Source organism: Caloenas nicobarica, chromosome 2 (genome assembly GCF_036013445.1).
Source record: "Caloenas nicobarica isolate bCalNic1 chromosome 2, bCalNic1.hap1, whole genome shotgun sequence".
Lineage (NCBI taxonomy): Eukaryota > Metazoa > Chordata > Aves > Columbiformes > Columbidae > Caloenas > Caloenas nicobarica.
In genome coordinates, this window is record NC_088246.1 from 125,791,149 (window position 1) to 125,810,518 (window position 19,370).

Genomic DNA, 19,370 nt, shown 5'->3' on the forward strand with positions numbered 1-19,370 from the left:
TTTTTCCTTTTTTCTTTTTTCTTTTTTCTTTTTTTTTTTTCTTGTTTAAAAAACACCCAGCTATAACCCCAAAGAGGAAATTAAATGCAAAACAAAAAATTAAAAATTCAAAGGGTGTGAACATTAAATTTCCTAGAGAAACAGTGCCTTGGCTGCAGTGGACATTTATAAATGTTTTTGTGTTCTCTTTTTCTGGTTAAATGAGTATCTTGATATGCTGTATTGTTTTTGTGGTCAACAACTATGGGAAAACATTCTTCAACTATGTTGCAGCCAACTAAAGCTACTATTGAAAGCTTCATTTTTATACTTTCTGCAATTTTTAAAAAATTTGAACTGTGGAAACATAGCAGAGCTGCTTGGATTTAATAAAGATCTGAAATGACCCAGAATCATATGAGTTCTGTCAAACCCCTGTAAATGATGCTGGTCTAGTTTACAGATGAAGGAAACGTGCAGAGACGGGGAGCGAAGGATCATAACATTCTAGTTTGGGGAGCTTAGCTTAATCGTGAGCTTAGAAGTACCACTGGGGCCAGGGCCACCAGGCAAATGAAGGGTTTACTCTACCCCAAAGACACTTATCTCTGATAGTTACAGCAGGAAGAAGCTATGTTTGGTGGGAGCAGGATGTGGGAGATGAGGGGGCACAGCTGGGGTCATGGAGCTCTATGTTAAGAGCCAGTGTGCAGGACGCTTCACCCTGTTGCAGCCAGAGGACAGAGAAAAGAGGAAAATGAAGGCAATACCTCAACAAAAAAGGTGTTGAGTGCAGCAGATACTCCAGTAGATTTTACAGAATTTCTTCCTTGGGTCCAAAGTCTAATGGATTTGTAGTAACTTCAATCAGAGCAACTTAAAAGTTGATGATCAAGGTGAGCTTGGGGGGTGGACTAATCCTGGAAAGGAAAGAGGAGAAAGAAGTTTCCCAGACCAGCTTATGTGTCCTCTGCCCAGCTTGCTGCCTGTGGCAGGGGCTGAAAGGGAGACAAGGAAATGCAGGTGGTGCCTTCCTGCAGGGGAGCAAAAAAAGGACCTCTGGGACCAGACAGGGACAGCAGGACTGAGACCACAGGGAAGGAGACAAAGGTGCTGGATGTTCAAAATTCTCCATTTTACTGCCTCGGCCAGCCAAATCTAAGGGTTTCCAATTAAAAATTAAGAAAAAAAAAAAGGAGAGAGATCGAACCACCTAATTCTCAGTGTCTGTGATAACGAGGTTTTAGATAAACAAACAGTTCTTGGAACTTAAGCTTCTTAGAGTATTAGGGAGAAGAAATCCTCAGATGTCACTGAAATGTGTCCGCTTATTTTTTTTAACACAATATGTCATGGAAGTGCAGCGGATGGCTACTCTTGGGTGTAGTTCAACAGACTAGCACGCTGAGATGGCTATATGTGGGGAAATAAACATCTTCGTAAACTCCTTGGCATGTGACCAGTATTGAGTATAAATCTTCAGAACAAGAAAAGGCAGCCCTTTGTGCCACAAGATTATTTTTAACTTGAGCTTTCAAGTAGCTATCAGAGATTACCTTTCATTTTTCACAGCGTGAGTTTCATGTCTGTATTGTTAGGAAATACAGAACAATATGGAAAGCATGAAGGAAGAAAAGAAGAATTAAAGTATCTAAATCAGCTGAGTCATGGCTGAAATACAAAAAGGATTTCTGAAGGGTTGAGATTGAAACAGTAATGGAAAAAATCCTTCATCTATAGCTATGGGGTTACTTACTACGATGTTTTTGATGAGAATTATGACAGGGTTCCTGGGGAGTCTCTTGCTTCAATTAATTAAACTCACACTGAGAGGACTACTTCAGCCCTGCAATGATTTTTTTTTTTTTTTAATGGGAAAGTAGGAAAAGCAATTTCAAAAGAATTTGGTGGGCCTCTTTTTTTTTTTTTTTTTTTTTTTTTCCATTTTCTGATGTTGAAGACTTTTGAGTGGAAACCAGAGCTCAAACCACAGACCTGAGTCTGGAAGCAGAGCATGAGGTGAGAGGTGACAGGCACAGAGGGGAGGGAAGTACTGCAAGAAAGAATGAACAAAATCTCTCGAATATCATCACCCCTCACATTAATTTGTTCTCCTTTCTTATTTCTTTTCTGTATTCCTACTGCTTTTTGCCTCTCCCCCTTAGTTCACTTTCGTCTCTGAGCTGCGACATGCTTTTTCAAGAGAAATAGCAAATTGTCTTGTTTTGCTTATTTATTTTATTTTTAAGTGAGGCAAAAGAGTAAGTCTTCGTCTCAAGGGAAAAATGAATCACATTAGCTCCTGTGAGCACTAGGCAGAGTGATAACTAACTCATCGGAGCCGTATGGTCTTTCGAAACAGTCTGCTATTCTCCAAGGTATCAGCTCAACTCCTACAGGAGACAGCGCTCTCCAGATTTTGCTCCTTTTCCTTTTCTCAGAAGAAAACCAGGTTATTCGAAACTATCTATCTTCCTTTTTCAAACAAGTCACTCAGCACTGCAGTATTCTTTATTCTCTTTGAAGCGGGGCATACGGTAGTGCATGTGGTAAGTATGAAAACACCACTGGGTGATAAGAAACATACAATTAAGCCCGTGAGTGATAATGAACAGATGCTTTCCTCCCACAAATGCTTTCTCATATCAAATGAAGTCTGGCTGCAAGATTTTATCAGTTCTAGGAGTTTACTCAACTTCAGAGAAAAATGTACCTACCTTGATAATATCCCATATGGTTATCTCTTGCCCCAGGGTTTTTACCTTTGTGGGTAAGTTCTTGTTGTTTCTGTTAAACTGATTTTTCCAATCTTGGCAAAACTGAAACCAAAATGGCATGTGACTCCTTGTGGGTTTACAATAAACAAAACCAGTGCACACATGCTATCTGATGGTGGATCTTTCTCTACACTCTTATTAACTACTACTGAGATATTTTTTCCTCTAGTGGGAGTGGACAAAGATAAAACCAACCAGTTTTTATCAGTAACATAGCAAGGAGATGCTGGCAAAACTAGTTTGTCATATTTGACACAGGGATGGCCAGGATAGGAAAGTTTCTAGCAAACATCTGTTTTTAACTTGTTGAAACTTCACTTTGCCCTCTGGTAAAAACGCTAGTATTTATTATGGCAGGGCAGAAGCACCTGGGCAGAGATTGAGACCTCTCACGCTGGGGCCTGTGGAGGTCTCTGACAGGAGGGACAGCTGTGAGCCCTGGCAGCTGTGGGGTGGTTGGTGTGGCTAGGAGAGCAGCATGACACCGGGGCTGGTGGGTGCGTGACACACTGGGTCTGGTGGATGCCTGCACCCACCAGCTCTCCGGCTCTGCTACATTAACTTCTCTGTGGACCTGTTTCTTCCTTCCTTTTTACCTGCCCCAACATTTTAGATGAGAACCTCTGTAGGACAAAGGATGTATTTTATCATGTATCTGTCGAGTACTAGTCTTGGCTGGGGAATCTCAGCACTCCTGTGATATGAATGATAATTCCGATAATAAAGGCAAAGCCTGACCATCTGGCTGCTATTATGGTAATGTCTTGCTCTGTGATGGTAGGTCACTCTGTGCAGCTGCTTCTCTGTCTCATTCTGTATTGGAAAAGACTACTCTTCAGCCTTGGGCTAAGTCTCCATGGCTTGAAGATAAAAAAGGCCTGTGGTATTGCCACCTATCCTAGGTGTGGAGGCTAAAAAGAAACCCATTGTCAGGAGAGTATCACTTGGAGTTGTATGCTGTGATATTCAGCCGTGAGCAACAATTAAACCACTTGGTTTCATCCAAAAAGAGAGGGATGGTCACTGCTCCCAAGCGATCATCTTCTCAGATCACTCCATCCATGCCTGTCTGGTGTACAGATAACATGCACCATCCCCAAAGAGTATCAACTCTCCTGCTTTTATTTGAACATCTATGGGCAATGACAAGATTATGACTCAGTAGCAAACCTTTTCACCTCCCGGTCAGCTCTAGGTCTGGCTCCTGTGACATGAGCCCATGCAGCAGGGTGCTGGAATGGCCTCCGTGGCCACCTCACTCCATTTGCTGCTTGCACAGTTGCTGTGTTGCTGGTTGGCATACAGCAGACTCTTCAGTGCTTTGGCTTTGAGATATCGCTATAGCTGTGAGTCACAAAATGAATCAAAACATAAATTAGAAATTACTTATGAACTGCATAATTTATGTTGATCAGAATTTTCAAACATGGCCTTTTTCATATTATAAGATGAAGTGTAGCTCATGATGATAATTCACATGGCTGAATATAGTACTACCGATAATAATACTCAGCAGTGGGAAACTGTCAAATGCTTAGTCTCACCTTTTATCTATTATATTCTCCCATTAGCTGTTTTATTTTATTCCATTAAGGGTTTGCTTTAGTTTGTACAATATGTTTGGCACAAGCTACGTTAAAAAAGTTCTATTGCATTTGCAAAATGATTTTTACTGTCTCAGAGAGAGAGCTTGGAAACTCAAAATTGAAATTAAAATTCTCTTCCTCGTGTATGTACATAGAATTGTAGAATCACAGAATCATTCTGGTTGGAAGAGACCCTCACGATCATCGAGTTCAACCATAACCTAACTCTAGCACTAAACCATGTCCCTAAGAACCTTGTCTACGTACCTTTTAAACATCTCCAGGGATGGTGACTCCACCACTTCCCTGGGCAGCCTGTCCCACTGCTTCACAACCCTTTCTGTGAAGTATTTTTTCCTACTTGTAGTTCCAGAATAGACAGGGATCTGAGCATAACTGAATGAGCAAGAAAAAATTCAGCAGTCTTTCCTGCATGGTATGCAAAGACCAGCACTGCCATGTGACTGAAGCCTTGCTCACTGGGCTGGTGCTGGCCGGTGTATCTGCACAGGCATTTGGTCCTGGGGATTCACTGAGTGAGGCACAGAAAAGGTGCAAGGGGTGGATATGTTTCTTTAGCTGTGCCGTAGTTGAAGGCACACACTGCAAGGAGCCACCTCAGGCCTCCAGACCAAGCAGTTTAGTGTGGTCCGGCACCCCCCAGACCAGGGCCAGCCTCACCTTGGGCAGGGTGGCTGCAACTCTACCCTCAGCTCCATGTCCTGGGCTCTCCCACAGTAATCTGGAGGCCCAACGCGCAGACCAGTGTTTGTGAAGTGGTGGTGGTGTTTTTTTTTTTTCTCAAAACCCATGATGGACATTTTGTAGCCCCCTGGAGCGTACATCAGGAAAGGGCGGCTGCGTGCGGGTGTAGGAGCAGGCTCCTTGGGGGTGATGGGCATGCGGGGGTAGTCCTGGGGTACTGTGTAGGGCTGGTGCCATCTCACCTGTCCTCAGGGACAAAACTCAGGGGTTTCCGTAGGGAAATGGGCTTAAAACCACACACAAGCCTGGGGTGAAGGGGAGCTTCACTCCTAGAGAGACCCTGGGACTGAGCTACCACTTAAGCAACACAGATATCAGGGCCTAAGAGTGAATCGGTGAATTAAGTTATTTGGCACTGGTGATACAGCCTTTAAATCCTAAAGATGTGCTGAAGGGGAATACAGTTTATTTACCTGTGGGGTTTTATTTACCGCTGATCAAGCCATACTTGCTCTTATCCAGAAGTCATCTCAGGCTGTAATTTTTTAAATCCCCTTGGAGACCTTGCTGCAGCAGTGTCCTCAGGAGAAAAGTAGGTTCTCTGCATGGCCCAAAGCAGGTAGAGCATTCACACGTCATATTGCAAATTGGATGCTTATTCCTTTGGGAGCACTTCCTTTGTGTGAGGCAAATTAAATCTCTGGCTTGTCTGAGGACACGGAAAGAAGACTCTGTTTTGAGGACAAAGGGGAATTTCAACCCCCTCTTGAAGTACAACTTAATTCATTTTAAGTGCTTGCTTCTGTGCCTTTACCTATTTTATCTGTTTTCTCTTTTGAAAAACAGCATGGCATGGAATTAAAGCATTAATTCAACACCATTCTGTGCTTGGCTTCATTTATATGTTTCTACAATCTAAACTGTTTTTCTACTTTTAAATTCAGTTCTATTCAAAACAATGACAAAAGTTCCTTTAGTCTTAATGATAGAAGGTCAGGTCTTACTGGAGGAACAGCTTCTTAGGCTTTTTGACTTGCATGTGTCTCTCAAGAGGAAATTTTCTGATTCATTTTGGGAAAGGCACGAAAATCTCGAGATTTTTGGAAAGTAACCAATGCAGGCAAATCAATTGCAACAAATTATTCATACAATTAATTTTTTTTTTCTCTTTGAAAACATGCACCATGAGTCTGATGTTCAGAGAGATGAACTAGCTGTTTCTTGATATACAGCTTATTCATGAATGGTTCATTGTAATTCAAGTCATAGCTCTTTGAGGGCACTCATATCATGCTTTGCATCCATTTTCCCTGACTAGATGCACATTATTATTTTAGAATCTGGTACAAATATTCATTATGACAAAATCATAGTCGTGATTATTTGTCGCTATGATGACACTTTGTTTTCTTAGATCATGAGGGGAAGGTATGCTCCCCAAAGCAATAGGTAGAAAAACTTCCATACAATTTTAATACAATTCTATACAATCCCAGCCATGGAAATGGTTCTTACTCTATCTCAGAAGTTTTGTGTCATAGAATCACAGAATCACAGAATGTTAGGGATTGGAAGGGACCTCAAAAGATCATCTAGTCCAATCCCCCTGCCGGAGCAGGAACACCTAGGTGAGGCTACACAGGAATGTGTCCAGGCGGGTTTTGAATGTCTCCAGAGAAGGAGACTCCACAGCCTCCCTGGGCAGCCTGTGTGTCATACAATGATCAGTTTTTCAGATGTGATTGAAATAGTTGGCAATGGCTGACGACCCAGCTTCAGTTCACTTCAAAGCACAGAGAGGAGAGTGGAGATAAGGGCAGAAAAATGCTGCGGAAGAGGTAGCTTGGTACCTTTGCCTGCCCGCCTGCTGCTGTGTTGGCATGTTGATATAGCATTGCTGGGTGTGGAAATCCCCCAAGGCAATTATTAGACTCCTTACCAGCTTGTAAGATGTATCTCCCATAGTGCAGATGTTTGCCGTGCTCCTGGGACTGGTCTCTGGGAGGGCAGGGAGCAGGGCCAAGGTGTTTTGGTGGAGCAGAGGCACTGAGGAAGAGATGGGCTCTGACCTAAAAGGAAATAAAGCGTAACATTTATCTGCCATCAGATAGAAAGCTGAAGATGTAACTATTAAAGCAGTTCTCTAACTTCTGACATGGGGAAATGGATCCACATCTCACAGTCCAGTGAGGAGCATCAGAGGGGACAGTTACCCTCTTCTGGTGTAACAATCACTCCGTGGTGGAGATCTCTCATCCAGCCCTTGGTGCCCATGGATGCAAATGCCTGTGCCCCAGCTACAAGCCATGGTTGTAAGTGATGTGCTGATATATTTGGATTATTTTGGGAGGAAAAAAACAAACAAAACAACACAACAACACAACACGCCCATTTGCCATTTTGCTATCGAAATTTTACTCTTGATGCAGGAGGTGCACCACAAAAATAAGCCTTGGATCTGCAGTTATTTCTGATCCATGGAGTATGTTTCCTTTTGTTTCATATCACAGGGCCTTGTGGCTGTCTTGGCCTGGCTTAGATTTTGCCTGATGCTGTTCATTGAAATGTTTTATTTTCCACCATTGCCTTCAGGCACTGACATGGATTAGCCTTGGCAGCACCACGCAGGGAGCTTACACACCCTGATGCTCAATAATTACAACCTCCTGAACATCCTAACAGCTATAATAACACAGTGATGTATGTATGAAGTCACAGTCTGTCAATGTATTGCCCCTGTGGTGTAAATCCTGCAAGCAATATACTCATGACTGGAAATCTCCTCATTGCATGGAGAGTTTTGTTCTTTGGAGTGGTTTCTATTTACATATGCTCTGGTTCTCTGAATGTCCAACAGAATGCGATATACTGCGCAAACCTGCATCTTGAAGACACATAGGGATGTTGTTACCTTCCTTTTCCCCTTTCTTTTGCTTTTGACTCCGTGACCTTCTTTCTTTCCATAGCTACTTGCCAACAATTTTTCTGGCAAAGCAGCTGAAGTACCTAATACAGGTAAACATGTAAGGTTTGTTTTAAATTTCTGTGTTAACAGTTAATTCATTTAACTTGCTAAATACGTGTCAGGGTCTAAATATGCGTTCAGCCACCTAACTCCTGGTGTGTGAATTGCTGAGTTACTGGTCATGAGGTGCAGTTCAGGAGAAGACAGTACATTTTGTTGTAAGTGAAACTCCTGAACTTCATGCAGCTGTAGGAGCTTTGGTCCCCTGCACTTGTTCAATTAGCTGATCAACTCTTAATGGGCAGAATTACTTCCTAGTATAGGGTAGACAGTGTTTTTTAGCCTTGCCAAGTAGGCAAGGGAGAGAGGAGTTTTGTCCTACGTGGTATGTACCTTGGAGGTGCTGATCCTTCTCTGACAGGAGAGGGAGGCCAGTGTGGTCAGGTCCCTATCAGTGTGCCCCCACTGGGTGCTAGCATTGTCCTAATGACCTGCATGACCCGTGGGTTGGGTGGTGGACACCCCGGAGCACTCAGACAGTTCTGCTGAAATAAGACAAAATGGCAGATAGTGTCTGTTCTAGATCCACGGTGATGACCATGTTAATAAAGAGATTCTGGTGTTTCCTGTGTCCTGCTCTGCTTGGTTCCAAATGAGCTCTTTGAATGGTAAAGAAAGACCTCACAGAATTAAAATTACTCGTGTACGGCTTCCTAACATTCCCTTGGCATGTGCATAGCAGAGCCACATTATCTTCATTGCTAGGGGGAATTCCCTGTCTCCACAGATGGGAATGGATTTGCCTGTAATAGCAATTAAGTTTTCCAGTAGTGAACCCTCTCCAGTTTTCGCACATTGAATGTATTCTCCAAAGTAATGATATCAAGACAAAAAAAAAAAAAGGAAGATAAAGGGTCTGCATCATTATGTTTGACAGAAAATATACACTAGTTTTGCAGAGCTTGAAACTATCATAACTAAGCTCATGGAAAATTGCAAACACATAAAAGTTGTATGAAAAGATGCATAAATCAAATTTGTGCAGTAATTTTAATACACTTTTTTGGATGTAAATTCTTTTAGGGGACTTATCACATTCTGCTATGAATCTTATTTGATCGTAAGAATTATGATGATTAAAGTGTTAGACACTGGTGAAAATTTCTTCACTTCTGAAATAAAATATTTAAATCCAAGCCTTGAGGCAAAAATGTTAAAAATAGACATTTTTTTTGGTATGAAATGAATAGGTTTTTATCTAAACCATCTGGTGGAGAAAAAGCATTAAAATGTAAAGTCACGTATCGATGCCCCCAGACACTTCTTTTGAGTGCTATATGTTGAAAAACAAAACAAAACAAAAATTCCAAACCCTCCAGAAAACAGAAAACTCTGTAGTTTTCCCTTCATTTATCTGAGGCCTTGTTCCCCGGAGTCCAAGCTTTAACCAGTCAGCTTTGCTTTGGCAACCAATACACTCTCGCTGGTCTTTTCATGACAGTTGCACTCCCAATAATGCAAACTAAATTAATTTCAGGAAAGCAATCAGTGCGTTAGGGTTTATGATTTGCTTGGGAGGTTTTTCTTCCCTTAAATAAACAGGACACTTGGATACAAACAACATTCACTTTTGCTTTTTCTGCACATGTAAAACCAGACTGTGAAACCTCAGTTTAAAATAGTACAATTTACGGCAGTACATGAGGTGTGTAATAGGAAATAACCAACAAAGACTTTCGCACTCCCTTTCCCAATTTGAGGCCAAATCACCATGATCTGCTGGGCTTCCTTTCTATCCCATGTGTAGGGGATTTGATGTGAGACAGAATCAGACTAGCCTAGACTGAATCTCTGGAGGTTTTCTGGTCTGCCCTAGCCCCAGAACCAATGCAACTTAAGACAGGGCTGTTCAGGGCTGTCCAGTTGAATTTTGTATATTTGCAAGGATGGAGATCCCACAGCCTCTCTGGGCTCCTGTTTCAGTTTTTCCAGCCTACCCCCTGGTGATTTCTTTTCCTATAATGTAATCAGAACTTTCCTTATTGCAAGTTTTGGCTGTTGTCTCTTGTCCTCCATGTATGCCTCCAAAAATATTTGGGCTCGGTCTGCTCTATACAGACCCAGCAGGGAGTTACAGACTGCAGTAACAGCTCCCTTCGGATTCCTCTCCTTGAGATTAACCAGATCCAGCACTCTCATCTATTTCAGCCCCTTGACCATTGTGGTGATCTCCCCTGGATTCACTCCAGTATGTAAATGTTTTCCTTGTACTGGGATCACTTTTGGAAAGGTTCCCACTGCTGGGCTCAGGTTCCTTCCCAGTCCAAACATGACAACTGTACAAGAAGACAGGATAGCCTGTTTCTGGCTTTTGATCAAATTGTTCTCAAAAAATTATTTCTTGAGAGTTTAGCAATACCGAGCCTTGAAGATCTATCACCCAGGTACTGCAGGTGCTTGACCTTCCTGCCAGGACCTCGTTGTATGACTTCTTCCAACCTGTTTGCAGAGGCAAACTTCTGCTGTGGACTCAGATGCAGAACAGTCCCGTTCAGCTGTCATGAGTCTCTCCTGTGTCCTATGAGTCTCCTGGGTGTGCAGATATATGTGTATGTATGATGCTTTGTTAAATCTGATGCAGAAAGTCAGACAGATTAAGGACTTTGCTGAATTCTGGGGAGAAATTCTGCAAAAAGAGAGAGAAATAAAGATGTTTGAGGGATGTGAACAGTGTAGTTAAAATGCCCATCTCATGAGCTTTGAAATTTCAATCAAAAATTCCAGCAACACGAGACCCGAGATTACTCAGGCATCTCTCTCTTGTTATTTTAGTCTTTTTAAAGTTAATTTACAGTTAAGTTTGAAAATAGCACTCAGCTGTACACATATGACTTAAGAGTAGAAAACTACTAAAGACAAATAAAATCTGGAAACCTCCCCCTATTTATTATTTGTAAAATCTCACCTGAGTTAAAGCTGTCCTTGTGGATCTGAGCACTGCTTCACAGTTGTTCAACTTTAGTTACAACTAAAGCAGAAGGTTCTTTTTCAAAACTCTCAGATCCCAGCTACTCTTCCTCTAAATTACTCTATGTCCCTGGGCGTATCACTTACCTTCTTTCATATTCATCTCTTTAATAAAACCATGTAACACATTATTGTATGCCAGAAGAGTGGAGAAGCTCAGCTCATTATTTCAGAACACTGAGCAGAAGTAGATATCAAAACATGAAGGCTTATGCTTCTAATTAGAGCATCAGATAGCCTTATTTATTCAAATGATGACATGCTTTTGAATGAACTTTGGAACTTTGTTGTTGCTATCTAAGCTGTGTTATACAGACAGCAGGGAAAATCTCTCTTGCATCTTCAAGTATTTAACAATATGACTGCACTAGTGGAAAAAGCATGAATCCAAGTGTTTCATTGTGAAGAAATCCGGTACTGCAAAAGCAAGCAGGCTTTGTGTCTGCAGTGGGCGTACAGTGCCACAATTGCTGTGCTAGTGTGGTAAGGTGAGTAGCCCCTCTGCCCCCATCCCCAGACCCTCTTGGAAAGGCTTTGGACTTCCTTGAGAAAGTTTCCACTGAAACATGGCACTTCGGGAGCACCAAGATCAGCATCTATGCTGGGCATAGAGCTGGAAAGTTTTTAATTCTGAGTATCAAGGTGTGAGAAGCCTGAATATTCACTAGAGGCACTAGAGGTTGTCTTTTTTTTTTTTTTTTAATACTGAAGCTGTGCAGATGGTAAGGCAAAACTTCTTAGAAAGCTAATTTAGAGCAGCATCTGAAATGTGTGATTCTTGGAGCCTTCAGAAACTTCTGTGAAACAGTGGTACATGGAATATCACCCACTTATATATTTGACTTAGCTAAAGAACATGTTTTAAAAAGGTATTCATCCTTGATCTAACATTTTTTCCTTTTCCAAGTGGTTGTTCATCCAATGTGTTGCTTGGTAAATTCAGAGTTAAAAGGAAAAGTACTTTGTTTCCAGTTTGAAATTTTCTGACCTAAACTTCCAGCCTCTGGACATGGCTGTGAGTCCTCTCGTTCTGCCTGCTGTGTGTGCTCGGTATCTGCCATCCCCATCCCCACTATTCAGCTGGCTGGTGGTCTGGAAAATGCTGATGTTCTAAGGGTTACTGGATTACAACTGTTCTCTGCAAACAGAATTCACATCTGTTCTGACAACTTATTTCAGCCTGATGCAACTTGAAAAGGTCGAGATTAATCCCAGAAAATCAGACTTCTATTGGAAAGGCCAAATCAACTTTAATTGTAACACATGACTATTTGTATTGGCATTTAGCTGCAGCCGTTTATCCTTCTTTCTATTGGTATTATTTGTTTCTGAGCTAGCTACTAAAGCCTACAATGCAAGCTGAAATGTTTTATGTAAGGTAACAAAAATAACAGCTGACGTCTTCCCTTTTACAGGTTTCCACTGACCCAGAGTATTTTGTGCTCATGGCTTTTACGAGTTTTGTTTATCATCAGTCTGAGGAAAAAAAAATCACAGAAGAAACTGTTGGCTCATTTTATAAAGATTAATGGTGTCTACTATACTCTCACACACCCTCCTAGCCTGTTGGCTTTAGCCGTCAGAGCCCGGGGGGATGAACCGCTTGCTCTGGAGTTCTGCCTCCTATCCAACTTTGATCATGAGTGCTTAGGGGTTTAAAACCCCTTCCCCTTGCAGCAGTTGTGGCTTTCTGTATTGGCGAGGTGACTTAGAGCAGCACCCTCCCCTTGGCACGGGGGACAGGTTGGTGTAGCACCTCTCTACCCACCCTGCCAGCAGCTGCGATCGAGCCTTCGGCTGACATCTGAGCTCTCAGATCCCCTGAAAAGTGATGGGATGGGAGAGACTCATTTGGCAATACTTTGCTCTTGCTGTTTGGCCTGGAGAAAGATACTCAAAGTGGTAAGATTGTTTAGCAACAGCTGGCAAGCACCCGGGTGTGAGCCTCATTTTCAGACATGACAGGCACTTACAGGAATGTTGCCAGATACAGCTGTTTAAAAGCCTTAATAAACAGCAAGTCAATACTAATCTTTGCCAAATTAATCTTTTCCCTGACAGCCCATCGGAGCAATTATGCTCAGACTCCTTGTAAACACACAATTGTCAGAGGGTAAGGATCTTCTTTGCAGTATACTGTGGATTTTTGCACACAGCTTGTTTTCCAAATAGGAAGGTTTCCTTTTCTTTTCCTTTTTTTTTTTTTTTTTTTTTTTTTTTTTTCCCCTCTCCTATTTTGTTTTCTAGCCAATTACGTGTTTGCCAGCTTGGTATTAGCCTGAATGAAATTTCTTTGTAAAGTGTCTATCGCAGCAAGCCCTTAATAGAATGTGAAATGATGACAGTCACAGGATCCATGCAGATGCACATTTGCTGGTGAGTTACTCTAATTAGACAGTAACTGTGACAGACTCTGAAATGTTACAAGTCATTGTTCTCACTTGTCCTGTTGTTGGTGGAAGAAGAACTACATTTGAGTTGCGATTTAATGTGCTGCTGGGTGATAATAAAATACATGACTTTTCAAAGGAAAGCAAATGCTGTCTCTGAGACCTGACACAAAGCACCTTGTGTTCTCCGAGGTGCTCAGCACCTTCTGCAGCACTGCTAGCACACTGCTATGCCCATTAAGTAAAATTTTATTTAAATGCAAAAGGACTTGGAGAAACCAGATAAATAATTAACAGGGCAATGGCTGTTTATCATCTCTATCTGTCTATCTATCTATCTATCTGTCTGTCTATCTATCTATCTATGTATCTATCTATCTATCTCTATACCTACTAATCAATGCGATTTCTGGGGGGTAACTCCTGTATGGGTTACATACAGCTCTTTAGCTATTTCTCACAGTGCATTCAAAATAAGGATTTTTACCTGCTCTGTTTCCTCAGAGCACAGAAAGACATCCCTGTGGATCTGCCATGTTTACAGGATCAGGTAAGAAAGAGGCAGATACAGACTTCGAGATGGTAGTTGAGGTTGAGATGAAGTCTCAGAAGGTTGAGGAAGGTGGTAAGAGCGTGTTTTACCTTCCAGTAATGAGCTCTTTTGTTGTTGGGTTTTCTGTTTACAGAGGAACCTCACAGGGAATATTTGGCACAGGAACCACTGGAATCAGGAGCTGGTATTTGGTGAGAGAGAGGTGGGCACGAATATATTGAGTTTCATTGTGAATGGCTGGGGCCCTCCATGAATACATTACTTACTGCCTGGGGATGAATGTGGGGGGAAAAATCCTATAGCAGGTCCCTTTGAAGAGCTTCTTTGGGTCAAAGGCAGCAGCTGGATGGGATTTCTGCTTGAACCTCTGCGAGTTTGATGATAGAGATATCGGGACTTGTGTTGCCAGAATGGGGCACACCAGGAGCAGCAGTAAATTCAAAAAGCCTTTCCTTTTCAAAACCTCTGCTTACCTTGCTGCAACCAAAGGGGATTTACATCTTGCAGGCTGCATATATTGCTAACCTTGCATTTTGCCTATCACTTTTTAAAAATAATTTTTAAAAAAATCATTTCAATTAATAGAAGACATTATTTCCCTTGGTTTCTGTCACTTTGTCAGATATCTTTGACATATTTACTTGCTGTTACTGCGTTGCTTCAGTGTGTAGGTTGTTTTGTTCCTGTGTGCTTTCTCGTTATCCTCGTTACGACAGATGGTGACTCACAACCAGTGACTTGGGTATATGTGTTACTGTGGCGCCACAGCCACAGCGCTTCACGGAAGGACAGGGCACGTGTTCATGAACTCCAGAGGAGTTTAACCTGCTTACAAAAGGATCTCAACCTTCTCGGCTCCATCTTTTGACCGTGTGTATCTGGCAATATACAGCTGAAAACAAACAGCAGATTGTCCTTGGCCAGCAACCGTTGCTTTTTCCCAAGGTCAGACACAAGGAACTGACATTTACATGTTGAAGTTGGATCTTTCCTTTGGAAGGAAGTGGCTTCAATACAACTCTGGCCAAAACTGCTGCTCTTCCACCATAGCTGCCCCATCTGAACAGAGCCCAGGCACAAAACCACACTCGAAGCACCGGACGGGTAAGGTGCTGCACGATAAACACACCGCAGGTTTCCCTTCTTACAGATGGAGAGACACCAACTAGCCAGAGGTTCATACAGAATAAGTATTTTATTCATGATGTATTTTTTTATTTATTTACATTAAAGTTTTCTTGTATTTTGAACTCTGCTTGGATACTGAAATTAACAACTTTATGTGACTGCGCACCTGCTCTAAAAGAAATGGAGATAACACAGTTCTTTTCTGTAAAAGAAAAAGGAAAACTGCCTGTCAAAATCAAAGCTGTTTTTTCTCATCCCCCGTAATTATCTTCTCACTTTAGAATTAATATGAGTGGAAAATGTAGTTTACTATAATATAATAAATAGAAGACATTGGGTAATTAGTAGTGCTGGTATATTTCTAAAGTACTAAACAGACAAACAATAAACTGTGAATTTAATCACGAGTTCTCATACAGTTTCAAGACAGGAAAATTAGAGCTCTCAGCTACAGTCATTTGAGTAATCACATCTGATTTGCATTATTTATTAGTTATTACATGCCAAGTGATTTCGATTGTACATTGCCTCAAATCATTCCAAAGCAAGCATACCTTTGTTTCTAGCTGTTTTTTTTTTTTTTTTAATCAATGGCGTCGCATAATGTGTGTTTTATCTGAGTTGCTTTCTTTCTTTCTCATAGAAAATACAAATCAGTGGTACCCTCCATTAATTGGACAAGCATTTAGGATGAAGTCCTTCAGAAATATCCCTGATCCAAAATATCGACAAAATACCTTTTTAATTTTTTTTTTAATCCCTTTCCCTGTGGCTGTTGAACTTACCTTTCATTTTAGGATGTATTTGTGATATACTCCCTAAAACTCTGTAGGACCTTTTTCATGTATAATAAAATGGCTGAAGCATATTTGGTAACATTTCTGTTGGTAATATTTTTATTCCACTTGACTAACCAACCAAAACTGATAAAGTTTCAAGAAGCAGCACTATGCGCTTTTATTCAGCTAGTTTTGTTGGCTCAGGTCTTAGTTTTGGGCAACTTCTTGCTACAATGCTTTAAAAAGGGAATTACTTAAAATATTTTATTTTCCTTAACAACCAAAGAAATACAGAAATAAGTATTGGTTACCTTCATTTTCTGCCGGTAAAGCAGGTTTGGTGTTACATATGTCACTGTAAAAACTAAATAAAGTATTTACATCAGTTGTGAACAATTTGTGCCAGCAAAAGTTAAAGCATCAAAGAAATCTCTTTAAAATGCTAACAAATTTACTTACAAACACCTATATTTATTATTTCATAAATAGGCGCAACAGGTTCCATAAAAAAGATTAAATACAGACACAGTATGAAGAAACAATAATACATAGCCATATGTAAAGGTTATAATTTAGCTGTCTCCAATCTGTTTCTGCATCTAATAAAATATCAGGTAAGCATTTCGCAGTTTTATACATAAAAAGACTTAAATGATGTTTACTAATCAGTACACGTAAAGTGTTTTTCTTTTAAAAAAAGAAGCATTTTTAGGCAGTACAAAATAAATGTGTTTGCTCTTTATCAACAGTAATTTTTTTCCTAGTTTTTCGTGTTTATTTCATGAGACGAAGCCAATATTTTCAATTAATATCATTTGGGAATATTTTACTTTTTTCCTCCAAATACTTTGAAAATATAGAACTATTAGTCAGTTGTTTAAAAGGAAGTAAAAATATGAATGTTTGCCAATTTAACCCTTATTGTGAAATCAATAAACTGGAATGAGCCAGTTTCAATTACAATTAGCTACAAAAACATTCACATTTTATACTCTAGGAGAGTGTAACATAGATGCTATTTACAAACTTGCTATGACTGCTACATCAAGCCATTTAAAAAGTCTTTAGTAGTTTCATATAAACACCCATTATGAAAAACCAATGGAAAATCCAGGACTTTTATCCGAGACATCTACAGTTGCTAAGGCAGTTACTATCGCAGCACTTCACAGCAAAAACCAACATAAAATCTGAATGGTCCAAGTTTCCTTCAGGGAAGAAAAAAAGCAATGTCCGTTATAGGATCTCAGGGTGGGAGTAGAAAGGAGAAAGAAAGAGAAAAATGGGGGGGGGAAAAAAAGAAAAAGAAAGAAGCAAGACTATTTTTTTCCAGAGTGGCTGACCCACAAGCTCAAATAGTCCTAAGTGCTTAGCAACTTGTATTTCCTAATAAAATGCAGAACTGCCTTGACTGCATAAAGCAATCCATGATGAAAAGACTTCCCTGCATTCCACAGTGGAAAGGAGAGGTGCTTCAGATTTTCAGGTAAGGTAGAGTGCTTTGTCCCTCTGCATGCCCCTATTCAAAGAGAAAAAGAACAAATGTGATTTTTTAAAAATTTGACAATTTTTTAGTCCTGTTCTTCAAAAAAAAAAACAAAACCAAAAAACCCCAAAACAACCCACCCTCAACCCTGCTGCATGTCATCAATTCCAAGCATATCACTGAAGCACGACTGCATTACCATGGTAATAATGAGAAAAACCCATGGTGGTATGTAGCAACCTGGAGACCACACCTGGCTCTAAACTAAACAGGACAGGGACAAGGGTTGAAGCCCTGGTTTGGGATCACCTGCACTACTGGGTTGGTAGCACTGACTATCCCTCTCTCGCAAACCGCCTAAGTACAGCTGAGGGTTTGGCACAGGTCTCAGAACAATATCCCATAAACACCCATTATTGATGTGGCCGCTGTCCCTAGAGGGCAGGAGAGCTCAGTTACATGAACATGGGTGGCAGCCACTGATACCTCTGGGCTATCTCATTTGCTAGCACAGACATAGCCAAAACACGTTGGGTTGGCAGGTTCAGGGAAGTGTGTGCAAGGGAACACCAGATGCCACTGGCAAAGCCAACTTGACCAACTCTACTGGAGACCAGGCTCTACAGGAGATTTTCCACCAATGCACTGTGTCTAGCACACTTTTACATTCAGTTATTGCTGGGTTTTAGCTTCAGCTGAAGCATACCAGCTCAGAGTAAAAAGGAGTCATTTACCATTTTCTAATTTGGAACACTCTGTACAAGTCAGAAAAAAATATATCATTTAAAGCAGAAGCGGCAACACTTATGGGGCTTGGTTCACACTGCAGAGATTTTCTGGGAGAGAGGCTTTACTCTCAATCTTCTGCTTCCTTGCCAAAACCCAGGCACCAGTTTTGTTGTTCCACAGCTTTACAGTTTACTTGGTTTGGAATCTGGGAGAAGGACAGATTGAGCTACGCTGCACTAGTAATTTGTGCCAATGCTATGGCAGAAATAGGTCAAATCCATGCACAGAGATTCATAACGGCATATCTACACAGGGTATACACAGGGTCTGCTCAGAAGAAGCTTCTGCTGGTGAAAAGTTATACCCGGTGGGCACAGAGAGGGCACTGCTGGCAATGATGGCACATTGCTTTTTCCAGAAGAGACCAGGAGTTAAAGCTACAGGTGGCTATGGACTGTTTGACAGAGGACAGTCTATTCAGAGCTCAGTTTAAGTGCATATGAAAGTCTGTGTGCTGGGTCGGCTCCTACAAGGGCCTGCAATGCAGAGCAAGACATCATGGTGGTACAGCATAGAAGTGAGACCCTTCTGCTGAACAAGTGGGCAAGTCATAGGGCAATGGTAATAGGTATGAGGGAAAGTGATGCTGCTGTGCAGACTAGTTAAAGTCTGACTCAGTGTTCACAGGTTCCAGTCAAGGTGTTATCCTGAACCAGTGACCAGAAAAAGATCTTTGTTCAGTTCGAGTTGGAGATCCAGAAACACTTTAAAACTATAATGTAAGTGAAATTCTCAGTTTCGGTAAATGTAATGGGTGAAACTGGTCTTTAGTTCTACTTTGTGATCATTTTTCTGGGCTGGATTTGACACTTTGGTAGCAACCAAGAGCTCGTATCTGCCTTTGCATTGGAAATTCATGTCAAGTTCAAGGGGAGGCATCTTTACAAGGCACAACATCTACAGTTTAAAACTGAAAAGATACCTTCTGTTCAGAGTCTTAGATGTTTCCAGAGAGTTGCTGGGACTGTAACATGGCTTCACAAAAACCACGCTGTAGAGGACTTGAGATTTTGAAGGGGCTACTAACCTTACGGTAGGGGCATAGAGCTCCTACAATTATGGTGTTACAGTCACGTGATTTTCATGCCATTCTCTTTCAAATATCTTGCATCCCACGCATCACCCCTGCATCTCACCAATGTGGGTTTTCATGACCCAAAATAGTTGTTTTCACTGGCAAGCTCTCCTAAGCGATAGAACACTTGG

At 41.2% G+C, this 19,370-nt stretch overlaps 1 protein-coding gene across 1 annotated transcript in view; it reads right to left on the reverse strand.

Annotated features, from left to right (window-relative positions):
• Positions 1 to 17,339: 17,339 nt before the first annotated feature.
• Positions 17,340 to 19,370, reverse strand: part of TOX (thymocyte selection associated high mobility group box) — a 216,406-nt gene continuing 214,375 nt past the window's right edge. Inside the window, exon 9 of the mRNA XM_065629639.1 lies at positions 17,340 to 17,408. Coding sequence (XP_065485711.1) covers positions 17,372 to 17,408 — 37 coding nt within the window. The 3' untranslated portion in view covers positions 17,340 to 17,371. The remainder of the gene's footprint in view (positions 17,409 to 19,370) is intronic.